The sequence below is a fragment of the Bubalus kerabau genome, chromosome 23 (genome assembly GCF_029407905.1).
Source record: "Bubalus kerabau isolate K-KA32 ecotype Philippines breed swamp buffalo chromosome 23, PCC_UOA_SB_1v2, whole genome shotgun sequence".
Classification (NCBI taxonomy): domain Eukaryota; kingdom Metazoa; phylum Chordata; class Mammalia; order Artiodactyla; family Bovidae; genus Bubalus; species Bubalus kerabau.
Genome location: NC_073646.1, coordinates 1175358 through 1197941, shown reverse-complemented (window position 1 = coordinate 1197941; position 22584 = coordinate 1175358). Strand labels below are relative to the sequence as shown.

The window sequence follows — 22584 nt, the reverse complement described above, 5'->3', positions numbered from 1 at the left end:
GGCGAGGCCATGCTTGGGCTACACGTGCACCGCCACTTTGGTACACACAGCCCTGGTAGGCTGCTCACCTCGGTTGTGGTGATTTTAAAAAAACACACACACTACTAATGATCATATTTGGAGATGCCCACCATTCGCTTTGGTAATACTTTTTCTCCATTGTGTTTTTACATAATGGATCAACTCGTGCTGTATTTTCCTTTGCACTGTTTACATTTTAGTAAAAGCTGTTCCTGTTACTAGAACCCTCTGGAAATGCCACTCTGTGTTGGCTGCCCAGCCCCTCCCTGTGCAGTGCCTGCTGGGCCCTTCCAGCTGTGTGGGTCTTCCCTTTCCTCGCACGGACGGTCCACGGTGTCAGTGCCTGGGGAGCACCCAGGAGGGAGGGCCAGCCCTCGATGAGCCTCTGGTTCCCTTTTCCCAGGTTCTCCCGAGAGCGGACTTCAAGGGAGGAGTCCTGGGAGCGCGGGCGGAGTGAGCGGGGGGCCACCGACTGGAGGCTTGAGAGTGCCAACGGGAAGGCCGCATCGCGGAGGTCGGAGGAGAAGGAGGCCGGCGAGATCTGAGCCCACGCCCAGGCACTGTAAATAGTCCGATCCACGTCTGACACGGCCTCACGTTACCCTTTCTATTTGCTGAATACAGCTCATCTTTTGTAGTTTAACATTTCTATTGTTTTGGAGCTAGCTGTGAGTTTCTAGAGGTGTACAGAGTTGCTCCTGTGTTCTGGGTTGTGTCGAGCGGGAATAAACAACCTGACAGACTGCCTCCTGGCGGCCGCGGTGCGTTCTCTGCTGTCCTGGCTGCACTGGACTTGCCGTGCCTTCCACAGGGTGGGGGGGCATGCCCGGGTCACCTGCACGTGGCCCAGAAATGTGACTTATCCTCGGGCTCCCCTCTGCCTTTTGGTGTCCGACACGCTGACGGAGCCAGAGGCACACAGCCGTCTGCTCTCCCAGCCTCATATGTCTTTCTGAGGTCCAAGCTGTTCACTTCCCCCATTTCTTTGGAGGACTGCCTGTCTGGTTTGTGGTCAGCAGCCTCCGCCCAGCACTGGAGCTCAGATAGGCTGCAGTTCCCCCTCTTGGAGTTACTCAGAGCAAAGAAAGACCCACGGAAAGGTTGACATGACGGCCACAAGGTCCTCAGAGGAAGGCATGTTGACTTCGGGGTCAGTCGTGGTTCTGCTCACCCTTGGCAGGGCTGGTGGTATTATCCAGTCTCCCTCAGCCCTTCCGCTTGTATCTCGAGACTAAAGTGAGCTATTCTGAAGATACAATTGGGAGCTCTTTCATTTTTTTCACTTTTCAGGGGGAGGATGACTGTGGCGTGCTCAGTCGTGTCCGACTCTTTGTAACCCTATGGACTGTAGCGGCCAGGCTCCTCTGTCCATGGGATTCTCCAGGCAAGACTACTGAAATGGATTACCATTCCGTTCTCCAGGGGATCTTCCCGACCCAGGGATCGAACCTGTGTCTCTTAGGTCTCATGCATTGGCAGGCAGATTCTTTACCGTCTGAGCCACCAGGAAAGTTCATCAGGGGAGTGTGTGGTTTTATTTTTGGAGGCAGCTTCTGATGGCCACGTTGTGAAACACACACCCACACCCCTGTGCAGAGCACATGGACACTGGGTCTGGGTCGTGTGGCTGCCAGCCCCAGGGCGTGGTTGGTGGCCCTCTTCTAGGCTCCTCACTGCGGTTTGTTTCCCTCTGGAGGGATGTGGGTAGTGGGCTGCTCTGCTGCCCTCTGGCAGGGTCTTCCCCAGCCAGCTGTGTCCACGGAAAAGAGGTCTGGCATCAGCGATGTCCCTCCGCCCAGGGGTGTTTCCCTGGCCTGCAGCCAGGCTGGGCCAGAGTGGCCACTGAGAGGCCAGGTAGGTACCTGCGGGGGAGCAGGGGATGTGCCGTTTTTGTGGGAAGTAGATAAAAGCCCTGGGAAAGCAGGGCGGAAAGCCCTGGGAGGGCAGAGGTGGGCGTGGGCGGGGGCAGGCAGAGAAGCCCAGGCTGTGCTGGTGGTTTCCTGACTCCACCCTGCAAGCCGGCTTATGACGGCGGGGTCTGGACTGAGTGGGCAGCCAGGGCAAAGACTGCCCAGCTCCTCAGGTCTCCATTTCTAACCTCCCGAGGGGGTGTTTGGGGGTCTCTTCTGTTTGTGTTGTGGTGACAGGGCACACATACTTGCATTTCTGACGCACGGTTGCGCGGCACTCTGTCTGCTGCCATCCCTGGAGGCTGGTTTTGAAGAGGCAGAGGGCAGATGGCGTCCCTGACCTTAGAGGAGCCTGGAGGTCCCAGCGAGAAAACAGATGGGCTGGGGTCAAGATGCCTGGGGGGCGGCTTCTGCTCCCCCCACAGCTGGGTGCTTGCTCGTCAGTCCAGAGGCACCTGCCTGCCCCTGGAGTGCCCTGGCCTGACTGCAGGGGCCGCCTGGATCCCCCCAGCCCCTGAGCCTCGGCTCCTCAGCTGGCTCCACTCCACTGGGCACAGGTGTACAGCGGGCTGCTCTGGAGGCCACAGCCCAGCCTGGGTGAGCGCGGCTCCAGGGGTGGCACCGGGAGGGTGCTGGGAGGAGGGCACCGCTCACCTGCGCCCTCTCGTCCTTGTTAGAGCGCTGCTGTGGGGAAGCGCTGGCTTAGCAGGGATGCCGGGAGCGGGCGGTGATGGCAGTCCTTGGTGAGAGAGGGGTTGGCTGAGCCCATAGGTGCAGATCTCCAGGGGCCTGTGGTCAGTCCCAGGGCTGTGTGGTGCCCTTGGCCCCTCCAGTCCCCGAGTTCTCAGGGACTCCCCCAGCCCCACTCTTCCGCTCGGGAGCGGGGGTGAGGGGTGTGGCACGGAGGCCCCAGTCTGTCCAGGGGGCAGGTGGGGGGGCCTGCAGCCGGGGGCAGGGATGTTTTGGTTTCTGCCCCTCTTTGGGAGTCTCTAGCAAGGCCTACGCCTGCAGTCTTGGGACCTGAGGGCTGGAGGGACGGTGTTGGCCCTGCAGCTCTGTGGGACTCCATGGCCTTAGCGGCGGTGCAGAGCCTCGCTGCGGCGTGTGGACACAGGGCCGTCTCCCCAGGGTGACGGCTGTGCAGTGGGTGCGTGCTCTCGGCTGGCCTGGGGACCGGGGGGATTGACTCCAGGGCTGGGGCCGGTGTCCAGCCATGGTTTGTGCATGTGGAGAAGGGGTTGTGCCTCGGAAGGGTCCCCTGCCTTAAACAGGGTGGTCCTGCTCTGGCGGCTGGGCTGAGCTGAGCGGTGCTGGGACTTCATCCCGTGCCCTTGTCCCCTGCAGGCCTTGTTGCAGCAGGTGGTATGAGCCCCTCTAGGCTTCCTGTGGATTAGGGGAGGGATCTAAGAATGTAGGTTTCTTTTTTTGCAGGTAGGTTGGTTGGTTTTTTGATGGAGATAAACTTATCTCATAAAATTCAACATTTCAGCCGCTCGAAAGCGTACAGTCTAGTGGCCTTCAGTGTGCTCGCAGTGTCGTGTTTATCACTGTGGCATTGGGGCGTCTCGTCACCCCAGCCCCACACCCACCAGCAGGCATGCCCCTTGGCCCCAGCCTTTGACAGCCACCAGTCTGCTCTCTGTCTCTGGAATTGCAGAATGTGACTTGTGATCAACGTGAGTTACTTCTGAGTGTGGTGTCGGCGGGGTTCATCCACCCCGCCAACTCTAGCCTGTACCAGTACCGAGAATGTAGCTGTTTACCCGGGCTGCTGCTGCTGCTGGTCCGAAGCACCCTGACAGCTGGGCCGCAAGCCCTCAGTGGCATCTGTGGGACAGCTTAGAACAGGTCTCCTAGCTCTTGTCGTTGGCACATACGATGCTGACACTTGTTTGGACCTAGGGGAAGAGGGCAGAGCCATCCTGGGCCCGATCGCGGCGCGGTGAGCAGCGTGCTCTATGCCCACTGCACGAGCCCTAAGCCAGGCCCCCAGGTAACCATCCACACCCCCAGCACGGGGTCGCACGTGATAGGGGTCAACACAAGGTCTGCCCCCAGGTGCCAGTGAACCCTGGCCTGAGGCGGCCCTCTGCTCCCACCCAGGGGCACTTGGGAGCCCGTGAGGAAAGCCTGGGGGTCCCTGCGTGTCCTGAGCCCCCACAGCGCTGGCGAGTGCCACCCTCTTGCGTCTGTTGTCCCCCTTCTCTGCCCTCCCCCGTGCCACCCCCAGCCTGCCTGCCTGACTTCCCTGCTGGTGCCCGTGGGCTCAGGGCTGCCCTCCCGAGGAGGTGGTGCTGTCCTCACAGTTCAAGAGAGAAGCTGTTAACGGCTGGCCAGGGGGACTTCCCCCACCTGGATCCAGGCCACCACCTTTTTAAAATTTTTATTGAGATTAAATTGACAAATGTTATTTTAGTTTTACGTGTACGTGCTAATGACTTGATATATATATATATATTTTGCAAAATGATTTTTTTCCTGTGATAAGTTTTAAGCGCTACTCAGCAACTTCAAGTATGCAGTAGAGAATGGTGTTTAGTGTGATACATCAGAGGATGGGATGAATGGATGGTATCACTGATACAGTGGTCATGAGCTTAGACAAATTTTTGGAAATGGTTAGGGACAGGGAGGCCTGGCGTGCTGCAGTCCATGGGGTCACAAAGAGTTGGAGGCGACTGGGCAATTGAACAACAGCGTGATATGTTACAGTGCAGTATTACATTGTCCTGGGCCTTCTGGGGCTGCTCCTGTCCCCTTTGGAACACCTGCCCAAGTCCAGCCACCTTGGAATCCAGGCCTTTCAGCCCCAGGCCAGGCCCCGCCTCTGAGCAGAAGAGAGCACAAAACACTGCAGACAGGACCTGCGGTACATCGCCGGCTCATCGGTGCCCTCATCTGCCCCACAGTCCTTCCAGAGAGCTTTGCTCTCCTTGAAAATCGCCACAGACAGCACGCATTAATTGTCCCACAGCTCCTGATCATCAGGGCATCAGGTCAGATGCAGGTCCAGCACCAATGAGCCTTGAGAATGTGCTGAGCAACATGCTGGACACGAGAGACCACGAGCTGTGTACATTTACATGGAAAGGCCAGGATCAGTAAAGCCATGGGGCTGGGCTGGGAGAGGTGTGGAGGGGGGTGCCTGGTAGTAGACAAGGGGCTTCCTTTGGGGCTGTGAGGAAGTTCTGGAGCTGGCTGGAGGTGGTGATGGCACACTTGTGAGTGAAATGAATGCCACCGAGCCGTGCTCTTTACAGTGGTTGAACTGGTGTTTGTTACCTATATTTTGCATGAGTTAGTGTTAATCACTCAGTCATGTCTGACCGGCTCTGCAACCCCATGGGCATCTGTCTGATGCGATCCATCAGGCATCTGTCTGTGGAGTTCTCTGAAAGAATACTGGAATGGTTTGCCATGCCCTTCTCCAGGGGATCTTCCCAACCCAGAGATCGACCTGCGTCAGCTACATTGCAGGCAGATTACCAGTGAACGACAGGGAAGCCCTGTATTTTACCACATTAAAAAAAGCTTTGGTGAGGGATGGATGGGGAATTTGGGGTTAACAAATGCAAACTATTACATGTCTGTATAACTGACTCGCTTTGTTATATAGCAGAAACTAATGCAACATTGTAAATTGACAATATGCCAATAAAATTTAAAGACAGCAACAAACAGCCACACAAGGGGAGGTGACCACAGGAGAAGACCAGGAGGGAGCGCTGCAGGGCCCACTTTAGTCTCTGGATCCATTGATGATTCTTTTTACTGTATTTGCGCTTTTTGTCCTTAAGCCTCAAGTCTGATCTTTATCCCTTCTTTGAGTCATTTAAGTCACATAGTCAATGTTGGGTTGGCCAGAAAGTTAAACCAGAATGAACTTGACTGACCAACCCATGCACGACAGAGCAAGTGAGACTAGCTCCCTGACCAGGAGCTGAGCCTGTGCCCTGGGCAGTGGAAGTGTGGAGTCCTAACCACTGGGCCGCCAGGGAATTCCTCCATTGTTTTGTTGATGCCATCTTTTGGGGTCTTTACATTTTTCCTTCCATTTTTGCCCAGCTCACTCCTCCTTCCCGGGGTTGGGGGGTTGTGTTAGAATATTTTAACATTCTGTTTTTTACTCTGTTACCTTGGAAATCATAATGCTATTTCTATCTTAAAAAAAAAATAGTCCCACAGCATTTATTGTCATCTGGTAATAACATAAGGGTGAGCAGAACAATATGAATACATGTTTTAAAGGACACCTAAAAAAACCAACGGTATTGCCAAACAATTTCTCACTTCATCTGTCACTTCTGGTTGGAGACACTTTGGAGCAGGGTAATGTTATCTCCTTTTAGCATGATCCGACCCAGTTGTTTTCTTGACTTTGTTTTAGAATGAATGTCTTCTGCATCATCTAATACGAGGTTCATATACTCATCAAAACCAGTAGGTACAGCCCTCTGTCCGCATATTCACTTGCTCATAGAGCCACGCTTGAATCCGCGATCTATTTTGCAAGCATCTGAAGATTGATGGGCTGCACCCGCCTCTTCTGCATATTCCGGCCCTGGCCCCGGTACGCCGTGCTGGAAGCTCAGAAGCACCACACTGCTCCGCACTATCAGAAAGCCTATTTCTATCTTTTTAAATTTTCTTCGCTGCATGTGGGCTCAGTTGTGGCACTCAAGTTTAGTTGCAGGCAGATTAACCACTGGACCACCAGAAAAGTCCTGCGATGTGCCTTTTTATATTCTGTGGTTCCCTGCAGATATTTCAAGTCAGGTTGCATTGAATGTGGCATCTGCATGGCTGCTGGCTTTCATGCAGGTGCCTTGCCCTTTGTGCCTGCTGAGTTTGTCAGCCCTGGCACCTTGTGGCCTGTGAAGTGCTTTTTTCTCGGCGGGGGTTGGGGGCAGGGGGGATTTGTTTGCATATCAGCATGTGATTTCAATTTATTAGGGAAGCATTTTTTTCGTTTCTGCTGAATATCCAGGGGCTTTTTTGTTTCTGTTTTTTCTTTTATTTCTTTTTACCAGTCCCTGTATTTGGAGAAAGGATAACCTAGTGGGATATCTTTAGGGCCCCAGGTTTATGGGAAAGTCACCTTTTGGGTGTATCACCTTTTACCGGCCCTTTGAACTGTGAGCCCGTAAGGAAAAAGAATTTCAGCTCAAGTTTGCTCATTTTGGCAAATACCTCAGAACCCAGGTGGTTTAGGTGCTGTGACATCTGAGTTCTCACCTTCACTTGGTTATCTGGTCTGAAGATTCCGAATCCACTTGCTGTTAGAGGGTGGAAAGGGTCTTATCCAGCATTCCTAATTGTCATAAATGAGGGTGTAGATCGGAAATGGCAGCTCAGAACAGGCAGAGCCATGGAGCGTGGTTGGGCCCAGAGACCTGAGGAGGGGCTGGGTTTATTTGGATGAAAGAGTACCCCCAGGAAATACCCGGGAAAAACTGGGCAAAATCTGGGTCAACCTGAGGAAGAATGCTACCCTGGGAAGTGGGTGGCCCTCCTCTAGCAGTGAGCAAGTGAGGCTGCCGAGGGTGCAAGGCACTCATCTGCTGGCGAAACTCAGGAAAGCAATTTTGGCGATATTACCAAAAAGCCAGAAATTACACTTCTGAAGAAATCCCCCAAGGGCATGACAATATTAGTGCGTAGACTTTTAGCTACAAATACTCAGGGAAGGTTTTTTGCAAATTAGTTGTGAAAGTGGAAAACATAAGTGAAAAAGCATACCTTGCTGGGATTAGACCGAGTGCCTGTCTTCTCCGCCTCTGGCCCCGCCTGGGGGAGCTGCTGCCATCTCGTGTGTGTTAAGTTTCCTCTGATCATGTCAGTGTGAAACTGAATATATTCATGAGAAATCTCTCCAAATGTGCCATCACCCCTCCCCACTGGGGGGTGAGTCACCCCTCTGGGCACTTAGTGGTCCTCTTTGGTACCAGATGGACTGTCCTAGTACCGCAGCACTCGTGTTCACAGTGACCCTTATTTGACTGAATAGTGGCCTCAGTGCCCAAGAGGAGTTAATGCACCAAAGACCTCAAGTGCTTCCTTTCAGTGAAAAAATGTTATAGTTAATAAGGAAAGAAAAAAACGTGCTGAGGTTGCTGAGATATACAGTAAGAACGAATCCTGTATCTGAAATTGTGAAGAAGGAAAAAGAAATTCATGCTGTTAAGCAATGTATGTCCGGAACCCACCGGAAGGCATGGGCAGTTGAGGTGCAGCAATTGGGAGTCGTTTCCTGAAGTTTCTGCGATGACCGTGATTGATTTCATGAGAAAAAATGTTTAAAGGAAGACGCTCTGAGTTCTGTCTGCTGTGTGGGATGGGGGCAGGGTGCGCTGCAGGCGCCAACCTCCTCCGACCAGGTCCGGAGTCTGGCAAAGGCACCGTTGACCCCAAGCTTCCCGGTTGCTCAAAGTGCCCTGCGTGTTCAGTTCAGGAGGCGCAGTCCCGCTCCACCCCGGCAGGGGCGCCCGTCCCTAATTTCCTCGCAAGCTGTGCCGGGCGGTACTAACTAGGTGCATGTGAGGTGTCTGAAGGCTGCAGCGAGGAAGACGGTCCGGGCAGGGGCCCAGCCGACACCTCCAAGTGGCCACGCTCAAGGGCATGGTGAGTCGGGGCTTACCATGTGGGAGTGGAGACACCCTGTCCAGACTTCCCGCCTCTTTTGGGGAAGGGCGTCCCACCCTCGTCAGGCCCCTAGAAGAGAACACGGGCACAGCTGGGACTCTGCGGACTTTACTCAAACACCGGAGCCCCCTGCTACCACCCTCCCAATTTAGCCACTGCTGGGGGCCAGCGCCGAGATCACGTGGTTCAGAAACTTGACCAGTGAGGCGTGCATGTTGGGGCTGAAGTCTCCGGGGTAGTGCCGGGCGAGGGTCACCAGCAGGCAGTGGCACAGCAGCTGCAGATAGACAGAATGGTTCCCACACGGTGCACCACCCCTTGCCCGGTGAGAGCCCCCTCCCCGGTGAGAGCCCCCTCCCCCGGCGACTGGCGTCGGCCCCACCCACGAGCTCACCTTGAAAAAGACCGGGTCCACGCGCAGCTTGTGCGTGTGCAGCTCGCGCAGGTACGACAGGGTGCCCGGCAGGTCGTCCAGGTGGTTCACGGCCAGGCTCAGCGCGTCGGCCACCTTCTGGCCGTGGGCTCTGACCTGGGCGGAGCCGGGGCTCAAGTTTAGGTGGAGGAAATAGGTCTTGGAGGAAGGGAAGGCCACGAAGGTCCTGCGGGAGGAACGGCGAGTGAGGCGCGTCCTGATGGCGGGGTCTGGGGAGGAAGGGCTCCGGAATAGGACGGCGGGGGACGCATCCCCCGAGCGCGCTGAAGACAGGTGAGCCCTGAGGCGCCAGGACCCGTGCGCACCTCTCCAGGGCCTCCGTCGTGTAGATGCCGACGTTGGTCCCGAGCTTCCGCCACAACGCGAGCACTGCAGCGCGGTCCGCCGGCGCCAGCACCATCGTGGAGACCAGCCTGCCGCGCGTTCGGCGTCTCGGTGAAGCCTGGGCTGCGCCTGCGCCTCTCGGCCTGCGGTCCCCTTGGCCTCCGGGGGGCGCCGGGCCTCTGGTCGCAGAATCTGGCCGGGAGGGGTCTAGGAGCTCTCCACTGAGCGTCAGCTCTGACCTGGGGTCTTCCCAATCGCCCTGGACCCTGAAATCCCTATTTTTGGAAACTAATATTTAGTATGTGTCAATATTAGGTGGCCCTGAATTTTAGCATGGAGTTTGGCATTGAACCTCAGTCTGTTTTCTCATTTATGGTATATAAGGAAGGTAACAGTTTCTTCTTCCCAAGGTTGTTCCTGCTTCATAGCGGATGCCCTTTTCAGGACAATGAGCATTCAGAGTGGCTAGGATAGATCCTAAAAATAATAGCCAATACCTATAAAGCACTCATTCTGTGCCAGGCATCACTATACATCCTTTTTTAAAAATGCATTGAAATTCACATAAAATTTACTGTCTTAGCCATTTGAGGTGTACAATTCAGTGTCTTTAACTACATTCACACTATGTGTTACCATCACCACTAATTCCAGAACTTTCTCATCATCCCAAATAGAAATCTAATTGGCGCTAATGGTAAAGAATCCACCTGCCAATGCAGGAGACTTAAGAGACATGAGTGTTGGGAACACAAGGGTTCGATCGCTGGGTCAGGATGATCCCCTGAAGGAGGGCATGGCAACCCACTCCAGTATTCTTGCCAGGAGAATCCCATGGACAGAGGAGCCTGGAGGGCTGTGGTCCATAGGATCGCAAAGAGTTGGACACAACTGAAGCGACCTGGCACAGTACAGGATAGATCCCCCACATAATAGCTAATACCCATGTAGCACTCATTCTGTGCCAGGCATCACTATACATCCTTTAAAAAAAAATGCATTGAAATTTGCAAAGCATAAAATTTACTGTCTTAGCCATTTTCAGGTGTACAATCCATCTAATTCCAGAACTTTTTCATCATCCCAAATAGAAACACTCTCCCCATCAGCAGTCAGTCCATAACCCCTGCCCTCCAGCCTCTGGACATCACCAGTCTGCTCTTGGCCTCTGTGAATTTGCCTATTCTGGACATTTCATGTGAATAGATTCATGCAGTATGTGGTCTTTTGTGTTTGTAGCATGTATTTACACTTCATTGCTTGTTATGGCTGGATAACTTACTCCATTGTCTGTTTAGACCACATTTTGTTTGTCCTCTCATCTCTCGATGGACATTTGGGTTGTTTCCACTTTTAGTCCAGGCTCTTATTTTGCCTAATAGTAAAATAAGGAAGACTGCCTCTTACAGAGAGCTCACATGCTAAAAGCAGGAAACCTGCCATCCATTTTCTGACGATGACTCTTGGGCCCAGGGAAGAAAAGACACTGCTCCCAGCTGAAAGCTTGGGGCTGGACCACTGCCAGGACTGGACACCTCAAGCCACAGGTGCTAGGGGCATTCTCCATGGGAAGAAAGCGCCTCTGAGTGTAGGCACCCTGGCCTTGGCTCTTCTCTCCACAGCAGCGCCAGGGGGAGTCAGTGGGCCTCAGGGCAGTGCAGTGTATCCTAAGCTGGGTGCCCAAAATCAGGCCTTCAGACCCTCAATGGCCCGGTGGGTGTCCTGGGGGGGGGGTGAACCAGGTGACAGAGGTGCCTCCAGGACCTGGCCTGGCTCTACAACGGCACTACGCACCCCTAGCTTCCTCTAGGCACTTGGTGAGGAGGGAGGCACCCAGAGGGCCTCTGTGTTCTCCCCACCACCCAGCTCCGGGAGCAGCCCCGGGAGAGCTCCGAGTCCTGGCTGGAGGTCCGCCAACAAATTGATCATTTGCGCAAAAATCTCCGTGATGAACACGCAAGGCTCTGGGATGAATTCAGGGAAAGGCCAATGTACTCAGAAATCACTCCAGGCTGAGGGTGAGGGCTGCCCAGAGAATCCCAGGCAGTGGCCGTGGGACGGGCTCCACCCCCACCCCTCCGTCCCGTTTTCCCCTTCTCTCCCTCTGCCTGAGAGCTCCTTAGTCCGAGGCAATGAATGAGAACCACGCCCACCCCGGCCGGTTCGCGGACACAGAGACCCGAGGCTACAGACACTGCAGCCCACTCAGACTTTATTCAAAGATCAGGAGGTGAGAGTGCGCAGAGCGCAAGGGGGCTCCAGGCCAGGGTAGGGGTCGCCGAGGCTCCAGCTTAACGGTATTTGGAGGTCAGCACGGTGCTCACGCTGGCCAAGAACTTGTCCAGGGAGGCGTGGACCGCGGGGGTGAAATCATTGGGGAGGTGGGAGGCCAGGGTCACCAGCAGGGAGTGGCTCAGAAGCTGCCGAGAGAGGGGACGTCAGGGGGGCGGGGGCTGGGTGGGGGCGCCGCCGCATTCTCTGCCCCGCTAGCCCAGATCTGTCCCGGCCCGGCCCGCGAGCTCACCTTGAAGTTGACCGGGTCCACACGCAGCTTGTGAGCGTGCAGGTCACTCAGTTCAGACAGGGCACCGGGCAGGTCGTCCAGGTGGCCCACCGCTTTGGTCAGCGCGGCGGCCACCTTCGCGCCGTGGCCCTTGACCTGGGCGGAGCCGTGGCTCAGGTCGAAATGGGGGAAGTAGGTCTTGGTGGTGGGGAAGCTCAGGAACATCCTGGGTGAAGAGGCGGGAAAGTCGGGCTTAGGCCGAGCGGCCCGGGACAAGGACGCGCCCGGCGTGCGGCCCGGTCCTCTCGGGGCAGGTGCGGTGCTCACCTCTCCAGGGCCTCTGCGCCATAATCTGCAGCGTGGCCGCCAACCTTGCCCCAGGCGGCCTTGACATTGCTCTTGTCGGCGGCAGACAGCACCATGGTGGGTTCTCTCTGAGTCTGGCAGAAGAGTGCGGGGCTGCGAGTGCGCGAGCTTTTATGCTCCCGGCGCCAGGGGCACGCCCTCCCGCGCTGCGCTCATTGGCTGGCACGCGGCATGCGCGGCCGGACCTGGACCGCAGAGGGCGCGCGGCGCCCGACTTGCGCCCGGCCGGGCGATGGGTGCTTCCCTCACCCACCCACGGAGACCTGGACTCTGACCGGGGGTTATTGCTTCCACCGTGTGCTTCCCGCCCGCTGCGTCCACCTTCCCCGGAAGTGGTAGCCTCGCGCCAGGTGGCGGGGGCGGGATTGTGGAGCTGGGTGGATGCCCGCTCCTGCATCCTGTAAGAGTCCGTCAGCTGTCTTGAGAACGGAAGGGAGTAAGGCAGCCCGTGCTATCCACCCCGGACCTAGGCTTGGCACACTCTGGGCATTTTAAACTTGGGCAGTATCAGTGAATGAACGGGCGATTGAGTGCGCCTAGTCCATGCCAGAGGCAGCCAGTAACACACTTGGCTCACCGTTCACATGTAATCAGCGAATTCCTCCCCACCCCACTCCTACCCCCGTCCAAGCCTCCTGTTCCTCTTCAGCCTTGGCGCCAGATTCCTTTCTTTCCGCAGAGAGTTTTTGAGTGCAACTAAGTGGCAGTCTTGGAAGGAACAGATACTGAGAGCGGGTTACAGAATTTGCAAGGAGCTCTGGGTTCAAGTCTCTTCTCCCCAGGTGCTAAGGCAAGACTTGAGGAACGTTTCTCAGCCGAAGTCTTACATTCATAATATGGGAAGACCTCCAGCATAGATATAAGGAAAAGACAAATGACTTATGAGAACAATTGACAAAGGATTTTACTGGAAAATTAACATAAATATCGAAATAAGTGAGACAGAACTGAATGTATTGGCCAGAAAACAGGTAGAAGATACACAGATCAGTGAGAATAGCAAGTTGAAGGAAAACATGTGTAAGGTAGAATGATATTTTTTGGGGGAAAAAAGGTACAGTTATAGACATAACTGCATCCCCTCAGCACAGAATAGAAGCCAGTGGGCTCAGTCCCAGACTTTGAAAATCAGCTGTTTCTGTGGGGGTTGGGGAGACAGGATGGAGGGACTCTCTCGCTCTTTTGAATAACATAAAAAAAGGTGCACGTGTGTGTGAAAATGTTGTTGTTTAGTCACTCAGTCATGCCCAACTCTTTTGTGACCCCATGAACTGTAGCCCGCCAGGGCCCTCTGTCCATGGGATTTTCCTGCAAGAATACTGAAGTGGGTTGCCATTTCCTCCTCCAGGGGATCTTCTCGACCCACGGATGGAACCTGGATCTCCTGCTTTGCAGGCAGATTTTTTTTTTTTTTTTAAACCACTGAACCGCTGGGGAAGTCCCCTGGGAAAAAGTAGGTGGATTTTAATTTTTCATATATTTTCTACATTTAAATAAAAGTGAATGGGGCTGCGGGATAGTGGAAGAGTACGTGGTGAGAGGGGAAGTAACTCCCCAGCTGTTCAGAGGTCCTTGCCCCAAAAGAACGTGATCATCAGTGGCCCCGCCACCCTCCTCACCTATTATCCAACGCAGAGTTGCCCTGAAGACGAGGGTGGGGGGCTGGGCTGGAGGCGCTGATTGGGTCCTTAAGGGCTACAGGGTGGGTTGGGTGTTCGAGGTTCCAGAGTGGAGTCCAAGGGCCTTTCTGAAGGTTGCTCACAGTACCAAGGCAGAACTGCCAGGAGACCCCAGGAGCCCGGATGTGGGGAGGGGGCTTAGAGGCCAGGGAACGCAGGGCTAGGGGCACAGTGAGCTTCGCAGACTCCAGGGACAAGGGAGTGAGGAGCCTGCTGAAGACGGCAGCGAGCTCGAGGCCCCTCTTCTCACTGACTGCCCCTCCCCCGCAACGCCGCAGAGAGTTCCTGTGACCCAGGACGGGTGCCTGGGCCGCGATCCCTGTTCCGATCCCCCTTGTCTCTGATAGGGAGGAAGTGGAATCTCCTGGAGGTTGTCCTGCCCCTACTTTTGCACCAGGAAGAGCCTATTTGTGTGGTTTGCTTTTGTTTTCATCTAACTATGTTTAAGGGGGATCAGAAAAATTTCAAAACAGGGTGGCCATTTCAGCACTCCCCACCTCAGAGAGAACCCTTGGAAGTCTTCCCAGGAGGGGAACTTGGTTCAGCAGATTCTGGGACCCTCAGCCTTAGCTCCCCGCCCTCCTCCACCCTCCCACTCTTACAGACTGAGAACCACGCCCATCCCGGCCGGTTCGCGGACACAGAGACCTGAGGCTACAGACACTGCAGCCCACTCAGACTTTATTCAAAGATCAGGAGGTGAGAGTGCGCAGAGCGCAAGGGGGCTCCAGGCCAGGGTAGGGGTCGCCGAGGCTCCAGCTTAACGGTATTTGGAGGTCAGCACGGTGCTCACGCTGGCCAAGAACTTGTCCAGGGAGGCGTGGACCGCGGGGGTGAAATCATTGGGGAGGTGGGAGGCCAGGGTCACCAGCAGGGAGTGGCTCAGAAGCTGCCGAGAGAGGGGACGTCAGGGGGGCGGGGGCTGGGTGGGGGCGCCGCCGCATTCTCTGCCCCGCTAGCCCAGATCTGTCCCGGCCCGGCCCGCGAGCTCACCTTGAAGTTGACCGGGTCCACACGCAGCTTGTGAGCGTGCAGGTCACTCAGTTCAGACAGGGCACCGGGCAGGTCGTCCAGGTGGCCCACCGCTTTGGTCAGCGCGGCGGCCACCTTCGCGCCGTGGCCCTTGACCTGGGCGGAGCCGTGGCTCAGGTCGAAATGGGGGAAGTAGGTCTTGGTGGTGGGGAAGCTCAGGAACATCCTGGGTGAAGAGGCGGGAAAGTCGGGCTTAGGCCGAGCGGCCCGGGACAAGGACGCGCCCGGCGTGCGGCCCGGTCCCCTCGGGGCAGGTGCGGTGCTCACCTCTCCAGGGCCTCTGCGCCATAATCTGCAGCGTGGCCGCCAACCTTGCCCCAGGCGGCCTGGACATTGCTCTTGTCGGCGGCAGACAGCACCATGGTGGGTTCTCTCTGAGTCTGGGTCTGGACCAGAAGAGTGCGGGGCTGCGAGTGCGCGAGCTTTTATGCTCCCGGCGCCAGGGGCACGCCCTCCCGCGCTGCGCTCATTGGCTGGCGCGGGGCCAGGAGGTGCCGGCCTGGAAAGGTGGGTCTGGAGAGTGTGTGGGGTGTCAGGGTCCCAAGGTGGCCCCTGCCCTGTCCCGCTTTGGCTGCAATCCAGCTATTTATGGTACCTTCTACCCTGGTTCTGTGGGTTGAACAGCTCACGCACTTTTCTGAGCCACCCAAACCCCCTGGAACCGAGTTTGTACCCACGCTGGGGTAGCATGGAGGTTTCCGTTTGCCAGTCTGGGAGAGGAACACAATCTTTTCCGAAGTGAATCAAGCTGCTTTCGCACTAAAGCGCAGGGACCTAGGGGGGTTCTGCCCAGTCTGGGTGAGGGGTTAGTGTCCAGCATCCCCCTTCAAACTTGGTCACTGACTGTCCAGCCCTGCACATACCTGAGACTGTCATCCAGGGAACCATCCTCCTTCAGAGTTTGGAGAGCTTGGAGGGTTGGGCTCTTGTCTTTGCAAAGGATCTGGACTGATCGCTAAGATCTGTGCCCCAGTGCTGCCGAGGAGAGATTGACAGTGTGTGTGTCTGTCTATCTGTGTGTAAGATGGGGCACTATGGCCCAGGAGCTGCAGAGACTGAGTCAGAGTGCTGGAGCTGGGGTGGGGGTTGGGTAGACTCGGGCCTGCCAGACAACCAGCCTTCCTTAGGATTATTATTTCAAAAATCACTTCAAAGACCCAGTGAAGTTGGGGATTTTTTTGGTCGGGTGTATAAGGCTCAGATTGCTTAGGGACATGCATAGTGTCACACAGTGTGTCTATGTGGACTAGGAATGTGTCGACATACCCCACTCTCTGCCCCAGGAGATTCAGAGGAAGGGACTAATTCGGACGAGGGCCAGGGACTGAGACTGGAGTTGGAAGAAATGGGGGAGGAACAGAGGTGAGGTCCAGGGATCCCTGGACCACCAAGTCTGTTTGACCTCAGGCCGGAAACTTGGTTGAGGGTCTCTGGTGCCCGCTACTGTGTGTTAAAGAGGGGAAGATTGACACTTGCAGTTCCTGAGGGAACTAGCGATGGAGATGAAGGAGAGTGAATGAGGACGTGCTTAGCCAACCGTCTGGCAGGCGCGATGCCGAAAGGGAGTACTCGATGGGCCCACCACATGACGCTGCCCCAGGAGGGCAACTGTCTCAGGGTGCCAGGCGCGTTCCAGACCCAGGACTGTCAGCCCTGGAAATGTCCTCATTCAGGCTGTGTTGAGTGCCAGAGGCCCTGCTCCTGGGCCCCTGGTTCCACTGTCAGCAAAGATTCGGTGTTGCGCCCTACGGTTCCTGGAGTCTCCCCTCAGGACCCGGAGGTTCTCCGACCGGCGACTTCGACGCCAGTCCGTCTGCTCCCCAAAGAACACACGTGCGCAGGTTCCAGCCTACTGAGGCCTGTTTATTGAATTTCGCAGACCTAGACCCGCGGGGCATGGAACTCAGCGGTACTTCTCCGTCAGCACCACGGCCACGCCCGTCAGGAACTTATCCCACGCCGCCTGCATCTCCACCGTGAACTCGCCCTGCAGGTGGGAGGCCAGCACCACCTGGAAACACTGGATCACCAGCTGCCGGAGAAGAGGCCGATGAGAAGGGCCCTGTCCTCGCCGGTGCCTCCCCGAACGCCTCCCCGCCCGCCTCGGCTGCGCCGCGAGCCCTGCTGCGCCCCGGGTGGCTCACTGGGAAGTTGGTGGGGTCCACGCGCAGCACTTGTGCGTGCAGGTCGGCAAGCGGGCTCAGGACTGCGCGCAGGTTGTCCATGTACTGCACGGCCACGCCCACCGCCTGGAGCATGCGTTGACCGTGGCTCAGCAGCTGCACCTCGTCTGGGTGGTCACCCAGATGTCTGAAGTAGACCTTGGTGCTAGGGTACACAGTGAAGAGCCTGCGGGAGCAGGGATGTGGGGAGGACGGTCCCTCCAGCGTCTGCGCTGCGCAGACCCCGGGAAAACCCGCTCAGACTCGCCACCAACCCGGGACTCAGGCCCAGTACCCTGGTCTCCTCCTCCTAGCGATTCTGGAGACCCCGCCCCAACCCACCTGCGCAGCAGCTCCGCCCCGAAGGGCGCCTCGTGTCCGGCGATCAGGTCCCAGACCTGTGCTATGTGGGCGCGCTCTTGGGCGCTGAGCATGACGCTGGCGTGGCGTGCTTTAGGGGCCGCGCCAGCCGCCCCGGCCTCCTTATAGCGGCCCCCCCGTGGCGCCCCGCCCGCCCTTATCTTCAGGAGCGCGGCGGGAACCTGGCGACCCAGGTCGCCAACCCAGGTTCTCCTTACGGCGGAGAAACTAAATCACGCCGTGTGTGGGTGCCTTTGCTGCAGACTTTAGATGGGTCTGCAATTATTCCCCTGAAGGCAAAGTTACTGCTCCGCCAGAGAGAGCCAATGGAGGGACAGGGAGAAAGCGCGTGGGGCAGGGAGCCCCCTTAATCCGAGGGGCCAGGAGGTTTCAAGGGTCCTCGCAGCGGTGAGCTGGGATGACAAACTCTGAGGGAAGTACTCTGAGTCCCGACGCGTACCCACCGCGCCGAGTGAAGCCACAGACTGGGTGACATGGGGTGGGACAGAGGTCCCAGTGCAGGTCTGACCCGAGAATGCGGCGTGGACGGTCCTGGGCTGCCCTGCTGCCTTCGGTCGCGACTCTGGGCCCTGTAGGCCAAGGACCGCTCCAAAGCGCCTCTTGGAGTCACTCCAGGCCGGGGGGTGACACCGTGTTGGGCTGCGTTCCTGCGAAGTCCCCATTCTCTCCCGTCACTCTCCCTTCTTTCCCCCAATACTGAGAACTCACGACCAGGCTCCTTCCATCCTCATCCATTTATTGGGGGTCCCTATGAAACACTAATAGGGTGCAGGGGAAGAAGAGGGCTCGAAGCCTGTTCTAGGGGTCCTGCGGCGGCCTCAGCGGTACTTCTCCGTCAGGACGCCGGACACGATCGACAGGAACTTGTCCCAGGCGGCGTGCGCGTCGGCCGTGAAGTCGGCGGGGAAGTGCGAGGCCAACGTGACCAGCAGGCAATGGGACAGGAACTGGGGCGGGAGGGAGAGCGGTCAGCGCTGGCGGCCCGGACGAAGCTCCGCCTCCGGGGCCTCGCCCCGCCCCCGTGACCCCGGCCCAGGAATCAGCCCCGCCCCCGAGGCCTCGCCCCGCCCCCGAGGCCTCGCCCCGCCCCGAAACCCCGCCCACCGAGACCTCCTCCAGCCCCCGGGACCCCGGCCCCGAAACCCGCGCCCGGGGCCCCGCGCCCACCTTGAAGTTGACCGGGTCCACGCGCAGCACGTAGGCGTGCAGCTCGCTCAGCTTGGACAACGCGCTCGTCACGTTGTCAATGCTCTTGATCGCGTCGCCCACGGCGGCCACCACCTTGGAGCCGTGCGCGCGCAGCTGCGCGGAGCCCGTGTGCAGGTCGAAGTGCGGGAAGTAGGTCTTGGCCTGCGGGTAGCAGGAGAAGAGCCTGCGGGCGGGCGGGCGAGTTAGTGACCGCTCTGGGTGACTCTTGCGGTAGCCGCTGCTCAGTACTGCCCGGCCACCTCACCCTGACCGCCCGTCTCCAGGTCATTCCTTCCTTCCCTCCCTCCCTCCCTCCCTCCGTCCACGTGATTGTGGGGACCTGGGTGCTGGGCCCCTAGAGACACAGGTGACCCTCAGACCGCCCCCATCACCTCCTCCTCCTGCCTCTGACCCCCGAGACCTCACCTGCTCATGCTCACTGACCCTCCTCACTGACCATCCTGGCTGACACTCCTCACTGACCACCTCACTGACCCACCTCACTGACCCTCCTCACTGACCCTCCTCACTCTCCCTCCTCAGTCACCCCTCCTCACTGACTCCTGTTCTCACTGACCCCTGACCTCACTGACCCACAGGGTCCCCTCCAGGCTCTACCCCAGCCCACCTGGTGCTCACCTCTCCAGGGTCTCGGTGCCAATGAGGTCCGCCTGTGTAGAGATCTTGCTCCACAGGGATACGATGATGGTCCTCTCAGTCCTGGTCAGAGACATGGTGGCGGCTGAGTGGGAGCTTGACATACTGAAAATTGGTGTTGGTGATGCTCAGCCCCCAGGGTCCCTTTATATGACCCAGCGTTGTGGCCAGGGTCATCACTGGGAGAAGGGAGAGGGCAATGCAGTGGGTTTCTTATCATTTCCAGTGACAGCGGGTGGTCAGGGCCTGGTGGGCTTGATGGCTGAAGGGCTATCACTTTGGCTGCCCCTGCAGAGCCACAGCCAGAGCAGGTCACAGGGAGATAGGGGCCCTGGCCTGGCCAAGGGTCCATGTGTCCATCCAGCCCAGGGCCCAGCCTCCATAACGATTGTCCCTGACCTGCCTGTCCCTCTGAGGGAAGGATGACCTGGGGTGCGTCCCTCCCAGAAGCGCTCTGTGTTCTTATTTTTAAGTTTCTGCGGCTCCACCTGATGAGAAAAGTGAAGCCAGGTGTCACAAGGAGGGAATAACAGTCTTGGCTTCTGGCTCTCTCCAGCCTTGGCTGTAGATCCCTCCTCACCCAGCTGAGGCTCCTTCTGAGGTCTCCTCCACCCACAGGCCCCCAGATGCCTGGTGGGGGCCTCTGCCAGCTGGCACCCAGGGGAGGGGCTGGCCCTTCATGCAGTGCCTGGGGCACAGAAACCCACGGTTTTCCCTCCTGGGTTTCCATCCCAACGTGCGGAGGTAGCTCGTTGTGGTATATATGGATATATTTCTATTTGACTGTGCCAGGTCTTAGTTGCAGCACATGGGATCTTTAGCTGTGGCATGTGGGATCTAGTTCTTTGACCAGGGATCACACCTGGGCCCCCTGCATTAGGAGCATGTTGTCTTAGCCACTGGACCACCAGGGACGTCCCTCCAGTATTATTTAAATAGAAGGAAGGGATGGATAGCAGGCAGCAAACTGGTAAAACAACTGTCCCCAGGTGATGGGGTCTGCAGGAGTTCTAGCTTGCTCAGTTTTCCATATTTTCATGGGGCTTCCTCCTGAGCACAGGTTCCTGGAACTGCCAGGTGCCATGAGGTGGAGCTGAGCTGTGGGCGGCCTGGCACCATGCCCCAGTCTCTGTGTCTGAGCCGGGGGTTCCATAGCCCAGGTCTTGGTCTTCTGGAGTGTTACTCCGCTCATGTGTCCTCCCAGCCCCCTGTCCACGGCCGCAGAGAAAGCAGCAGGGGTGCTTAGAGAAGGGGCTGACCCCCTTCAACACCCCATCCACGGCGCTGTCCCAAGGGAGCCCATGTTCACGTGCTGGCCAGTTTCAACTCTTGATTGTTGGTGGTATTAATAATGTGTGTAGGGACACCTGGTTTTATTACCTGGGGTGGACGCGAGCATTTTCCCGCATGACAATTAGAATCTGTTTATTCCTTTTCAGTGTTCAAATGGATTCAGGGTGTATTTTTGTAACCTGTTTTTTTTTTTTGACACACGTACGATCAGTCTCCAGACACACATGCACTGTCTTCACACACTCAGGGTCTTCTTGCTACATTTTCTTTAACACATGTTTTCCGTATGTATTTCAATTAATATTTTAAGAATTTGCAAATTATGCATATTATTTGTCACAGCAGCCCTGGAAAAAGCCCAGCTTAAAAAGCGAAAGCTCCCTTCTGTCCGCCTCACCTGCGCAGGTGACCTTTCTTTATCCATTTCCTGGGAGTGAGCCACCAGTTGAGCGACAACCCCGCGCTGCGGACGGCGCATGCGCAGGGGCGCTCCCCGCCCGCTCCAGGGGCCCCGCCAGCGTCGTGTCTTCAGAGGCTCCGTAACAGTCATGATTCCTGTTCCTACCAACAACACAGAGGAAGAACACAGACCCCTGGGTCACCACTCACCCTTGTGTATTTCTTTGTTTAGCTGACTTCCCTGAACTGCCTCCAGCGTATTGATGCTTTTCTCTTCACTGTTAGTCCCTCGGTCCAGCAAGAGTGTGCCCAGCACAGCTGGCCCTAAGGGTGAACTTGAACCAACTGTCTGGGAAGCTCACTCTGAAGCTTAGACTTCAGTCCCAAGCTCAGCCACCTGAGCCTCCCCGTGAGCACCCTTCACAGCCCGGTGAGGTGGCGGTCACTGTGAGGAGGTCAAGTTCAGCAGAAACCATTTCCTTTCGGGTCCAGGACGGGGATCAGTGGGGACAGGGGTGACGTCTGGGCTCCAGGCTGGAGAGGGCAGGGACCACAGGAGACTGCCAGCCCCTCATCTTGGGAATTCCCCAGCAGGGGGGTCTCCAGCCAGAATGGAGGGTGCCAGGTGTAAGCAGGGGTGCGGTGGACCTGTGTGGGTGTGGGAGGTGACGGGGGGAGGAGCAGGCAAAGTAAGTCAAGCTGGATTAGAACCTGGTTGCAGGACCCCAGCCCGGAACTTCAGCCCCCAGAAACTCAGGCCGGGGCAGGGGGCCTGCAGGCCGAAAGGCTGGGGTGAATCCAGGGAGGGCCTGAGGGCAGGAGGGAAGAGCCCCTCCTGGGCTGGGGCCGTGGCTGACCGCTCCTTCTCTCAGCATTTGTCAGGTGGCGCGCAGATGCGCTTCTCCCCACTGCTTTCTTGCCTTTCTTTCTTCTCCTGGGTAGTCTGTGTCCTGACCCCACAAACTTGTGCCTAGGGAGTTGATTTTAATGGAGGGGGGCGAGGGCCCTGGCTCTGTCCCCATCCCAACCCCCCTCCGTCTGCCCTTAGTCCACCTGGCGGCACCGACCTCCACCTGTGCCCTGGAGACACCCCCACCCCCCGCCCAGGCTCACATCCCCTCCCCTGCCTCCCATCCCTCCTGGAGATAGCTGCTCCATCCTTCCTTCCTGAGGTTCAGACCAGCGAGCCCAGGCCTATCTGACCCTCATTTCTCACCCCTGAGCCCTGCTGTGGCTTCCGACCCTCCATGAGGGAAGGCTCCCTGCTCCCAGCTCTGCCTCCCTCCTCTGTCCTCCTCCAGGCCCCGAGCTACCTCCTTCTAGCCTGCTCCGTCCTCCCCAGGCCTCCCTCTGGGAAGGTTTTCCCTCAGATGTCACTGGGTTACTAGGCCCACACTGACCACCCCATTTAAAATTGCAACTTCCCCTGCCTGGCCTGTCCAGTCTCCAACTTGCTACACTTTTCTTTTTTCCACAGAAAAACATATGTTTATTACCCACTAGAATGTAAGCTCAGAAAGGGAGGGAATTTTGGTTTGGTTTTGTTTCCTGGTCTGGGAAGCCTCCTGGACAGTCAGGAGCCCAGAGCTGGCTC

General features: G+C 57.0%; 6 protein-coding genes and 1 pseudogene across 7 annotated transcripts in view; 1 reads left to right on the top strand and 6 right to left on the bottom strand.

The window, feature by feature from the left end:
• Positions 1–768, top strand: part of LUC7L (LUC7 like) — a 32557-nt gene extending 31789 nt beyond the window's left edge. For both annotated transcript variants that reach the window (XM_055562438.1, XM_055562439.1), the window contains one exon: positions 425–768. In XM_055562438.1, coding sequence (XP_055418413.1) covers positions 425–566 — 142 coding nt within the window. In that variant the 3' untranslated portion in view covers positions 567–768. The remainder of the gene's footprint in view (positions 1–424) is intronic.
• Positions 769–6229: 5461 nt separating this feature from the next.
• LOC129638136 (small nuclear ribonucleoprotein E-like) lies at positions 6230–7109 on the bottom strand (annotated as a pseudogene).
• Positions 7110–8721: 1612 nt separating this feature from the next.
• Positions 8722–9430, bottom strand: HBQ1 (hemoglobin subunit theta 1). Its single transcript, XM_055562444.1, has 3 exons — positions 9312–9430; positions 8968–9172; positions 8722–8850 (listed from the first exon to the last, which is right to left on the bottom strand). The coding sequence occupies exons 1-3, from the start codon at positions 9404–9406 to the stop codon at positions 8722–8724; spliced, it is 429 nt and encodes a 142-aa protein (XP_055418419.1). The 5' UTR covers positions 9407–9430.
• A 2095-nt stretch (positions 9431–11525) lies between these two features.
• LOC129638010 (hemoglobin subunit alpha-1-like) lies at positions 11526–12305 on the bottom strand. The gene is made up of 3 exons (XM_055562442.1): positions 12161–12305; positions 11855–12059; positions 11526–11750 (listed from the first exon to the last, which is right to left on the bottom strand). Exons 1-3 carry the CDS (start codon positions 12253–12255, stop codon positions 11622–11624), a joined length of 429 nt encoding a protein of 142 aa, XP_055418417.1. The 5' UTR covers positions 12256–12305; the 3' UTR covers positions 11526–11621.
• Positions 12306–14542: 2237 nt separating this feature from the next.
• LOC129638011 (hemoglobin subunit alpha-1) lies at positions 14543–15305 on the bottom strand. The gene is made up of 3 exons (XM_055562443.1): positions 15178–15305; positions 14872–15076; positions 14543–14767 (listed from the first exon to the last, which is right to left on the bottom strand). Exons 1-3 carry the CDS (start codon positions 15270–15272, stop codon positions 14639–14641), a joined length of 429 nt encoding a protein of 142 aa, XP_055418418.1. The 5' UTR covers positions 15273–15305; the 3' UTR covers positions 14543–14638.
• A 1497-nt stretch (positions 15306–16802) lies between these two features.
• Positions 16803–19410, bottom strand: LOC129638009 (hemoglobin subunit zeta). Its single transcript, XM_055562441.1, has 4 exons — positions 19281–19410; positions 18621–18825; positions 18162–18400; positions 16803–16942 (listed from the first exon to the last, which is right to left on the bottom strand). The coding sequence occupies exons 1-3, from the start codon at positions 19400–19402 to the stop codon at positions 18272–18274; spliced, it is 456 nt and encodes a 151-aa protein (XP_055418416.1). The 5' UTR covers positions 19403–19410; the 3' UTR covers positions 16803–16942; positions 18162–18271.
• Positions 16814–17506, bottom strand: HBM (hemoglobin subunit mu). The gene is made up of 3 exons (XM_055562445.1): positions 17415–17506; positions 17055–17259; positions 16814–16942 (listed from the first exon to the last, which is right to left on the bottom strand). Exons 1-3 carry the CDS (start codon positions 17504–17506, stop codon positions 16814–16816), a joined length of 426 nt encoding a protein of 141 aa, XP_055418420.1.
• Positions 19411–22584: the final 3174 nt, after the last annotated feature.

Excerpts from the sequence above, each read along its gene's own strand:
- HBQ1 (XM_055562444.1), bottom strand. The coding sequence starts at position 9,406 with ATGGTGCTGGCGCCGGCGGACCGCGCTGCAGTGCTCGCGTTGTGGCGG. Across the intron at positions 9,173-9,311 it reads ACGACGGAGGCCCTGGAGAG|GACCTTCGTGGCCTTCCCTT; the intron begins GTGCGCACGGGT and ends TTCCTCCCGCAG. Across the intron at positions 8,851-8,967 it reads TGGACCCGGTCTTTTTCAAG|CTGCTGTGCCACTGCCTGCT; the intron begins GTGAGCTCGTGG and ends GTCTATCTGCAG.
- LOC129638010 (XM_055562442.1), bottom strand. The coding sequence starts at position 12,255 with ATGGTGCTGTCTGCCGCCGACAAGAGCAATGTCAAGGCCGCCTGGGGC. Across the intron at positions 12,060-12,160 it reads GGCGCAGAGGCCCTGGAGAG|GATGTTCCTGAGCTTCCCCA; the intron begins GTGAGCACCGCA and ends CTCTTCACCCAG. Across the intron at positions 11,751-11,854 it reads TGGACCCGGTCAACTTCAAG|CTTCTGAGCCACTCCCTGCT; the intron begins GTGAGCTCGCGG and ends CTCTCTCGGCAG.
- LOC129638011 (XM_055562443.1), bottom strand. The coding sequence starts at position 15,272 with ATGGTGCTGTCTGCCGCCGACAAGAGCAATGTCCAGGCCGCCTGGGGC. Across the intron at positions 15,077-15,177 it reads GGCGCAGAGGCCCTGGAGAG|GATGTTCCTGAGCTTCCCCA; the intron begins GTGAGCACCGCA and ends CTCTTCACCCAG. Across the intron at positions 14,768-14,871 it reads TGGACCCGGTCAACTTCAAG|CTTCTGAGCCACTCCCTGCT; the intron begins GTGAGCTCGCGG and ends CTCTCTCGGCAG.
- HBM (XM_055562445.1), bottom strand. The coding sequence starts at position 17,506 with ATGCTCAGCGCCCAAGAGCGCGCCCACATAGCACAGGTCTGGGACCTG. Across the intron at positions 17,260-17,414 it reads GGGGCGGAGCTGCTGCGCAG|GCTCTTCACTGTGTACCCTA; the intron begins GTGGGTTGGGGC and ends CTGCTCCCGCAG. Across the intron at positions 16,943-17,054 it reads TGGACCCCACCAACTTCCCA|CTGGTGATCCAGTGTTTCCA; the intron begins GTGAGCCACCCG and ends CTTCTCCGGCAG.
- LOC129638009 (XM_055562441.1), bottom strand. The coding sequence starts at position 19,402 with ATGTCAAGCTCCCACTCAGCCGCCACCATGTCTCTGACCAGGACTGAG. Across the intron at positions 18,826-19,280 it reads GGCACCGAGACCCTGGAGAG|GCTCTTCTCCTGCTACCCGC; the intron begins GTGAGCACCAGG and ends GCCCGCCCGCAG. Across the intron at positions 18,401-18,620 it reads TGGACCCGGTCAACTTCAAG|TTCCTGTCCCATTGCCTGCT; the intron begins GTGGGCGCGGGG and ends CTCCCGCCCCAG.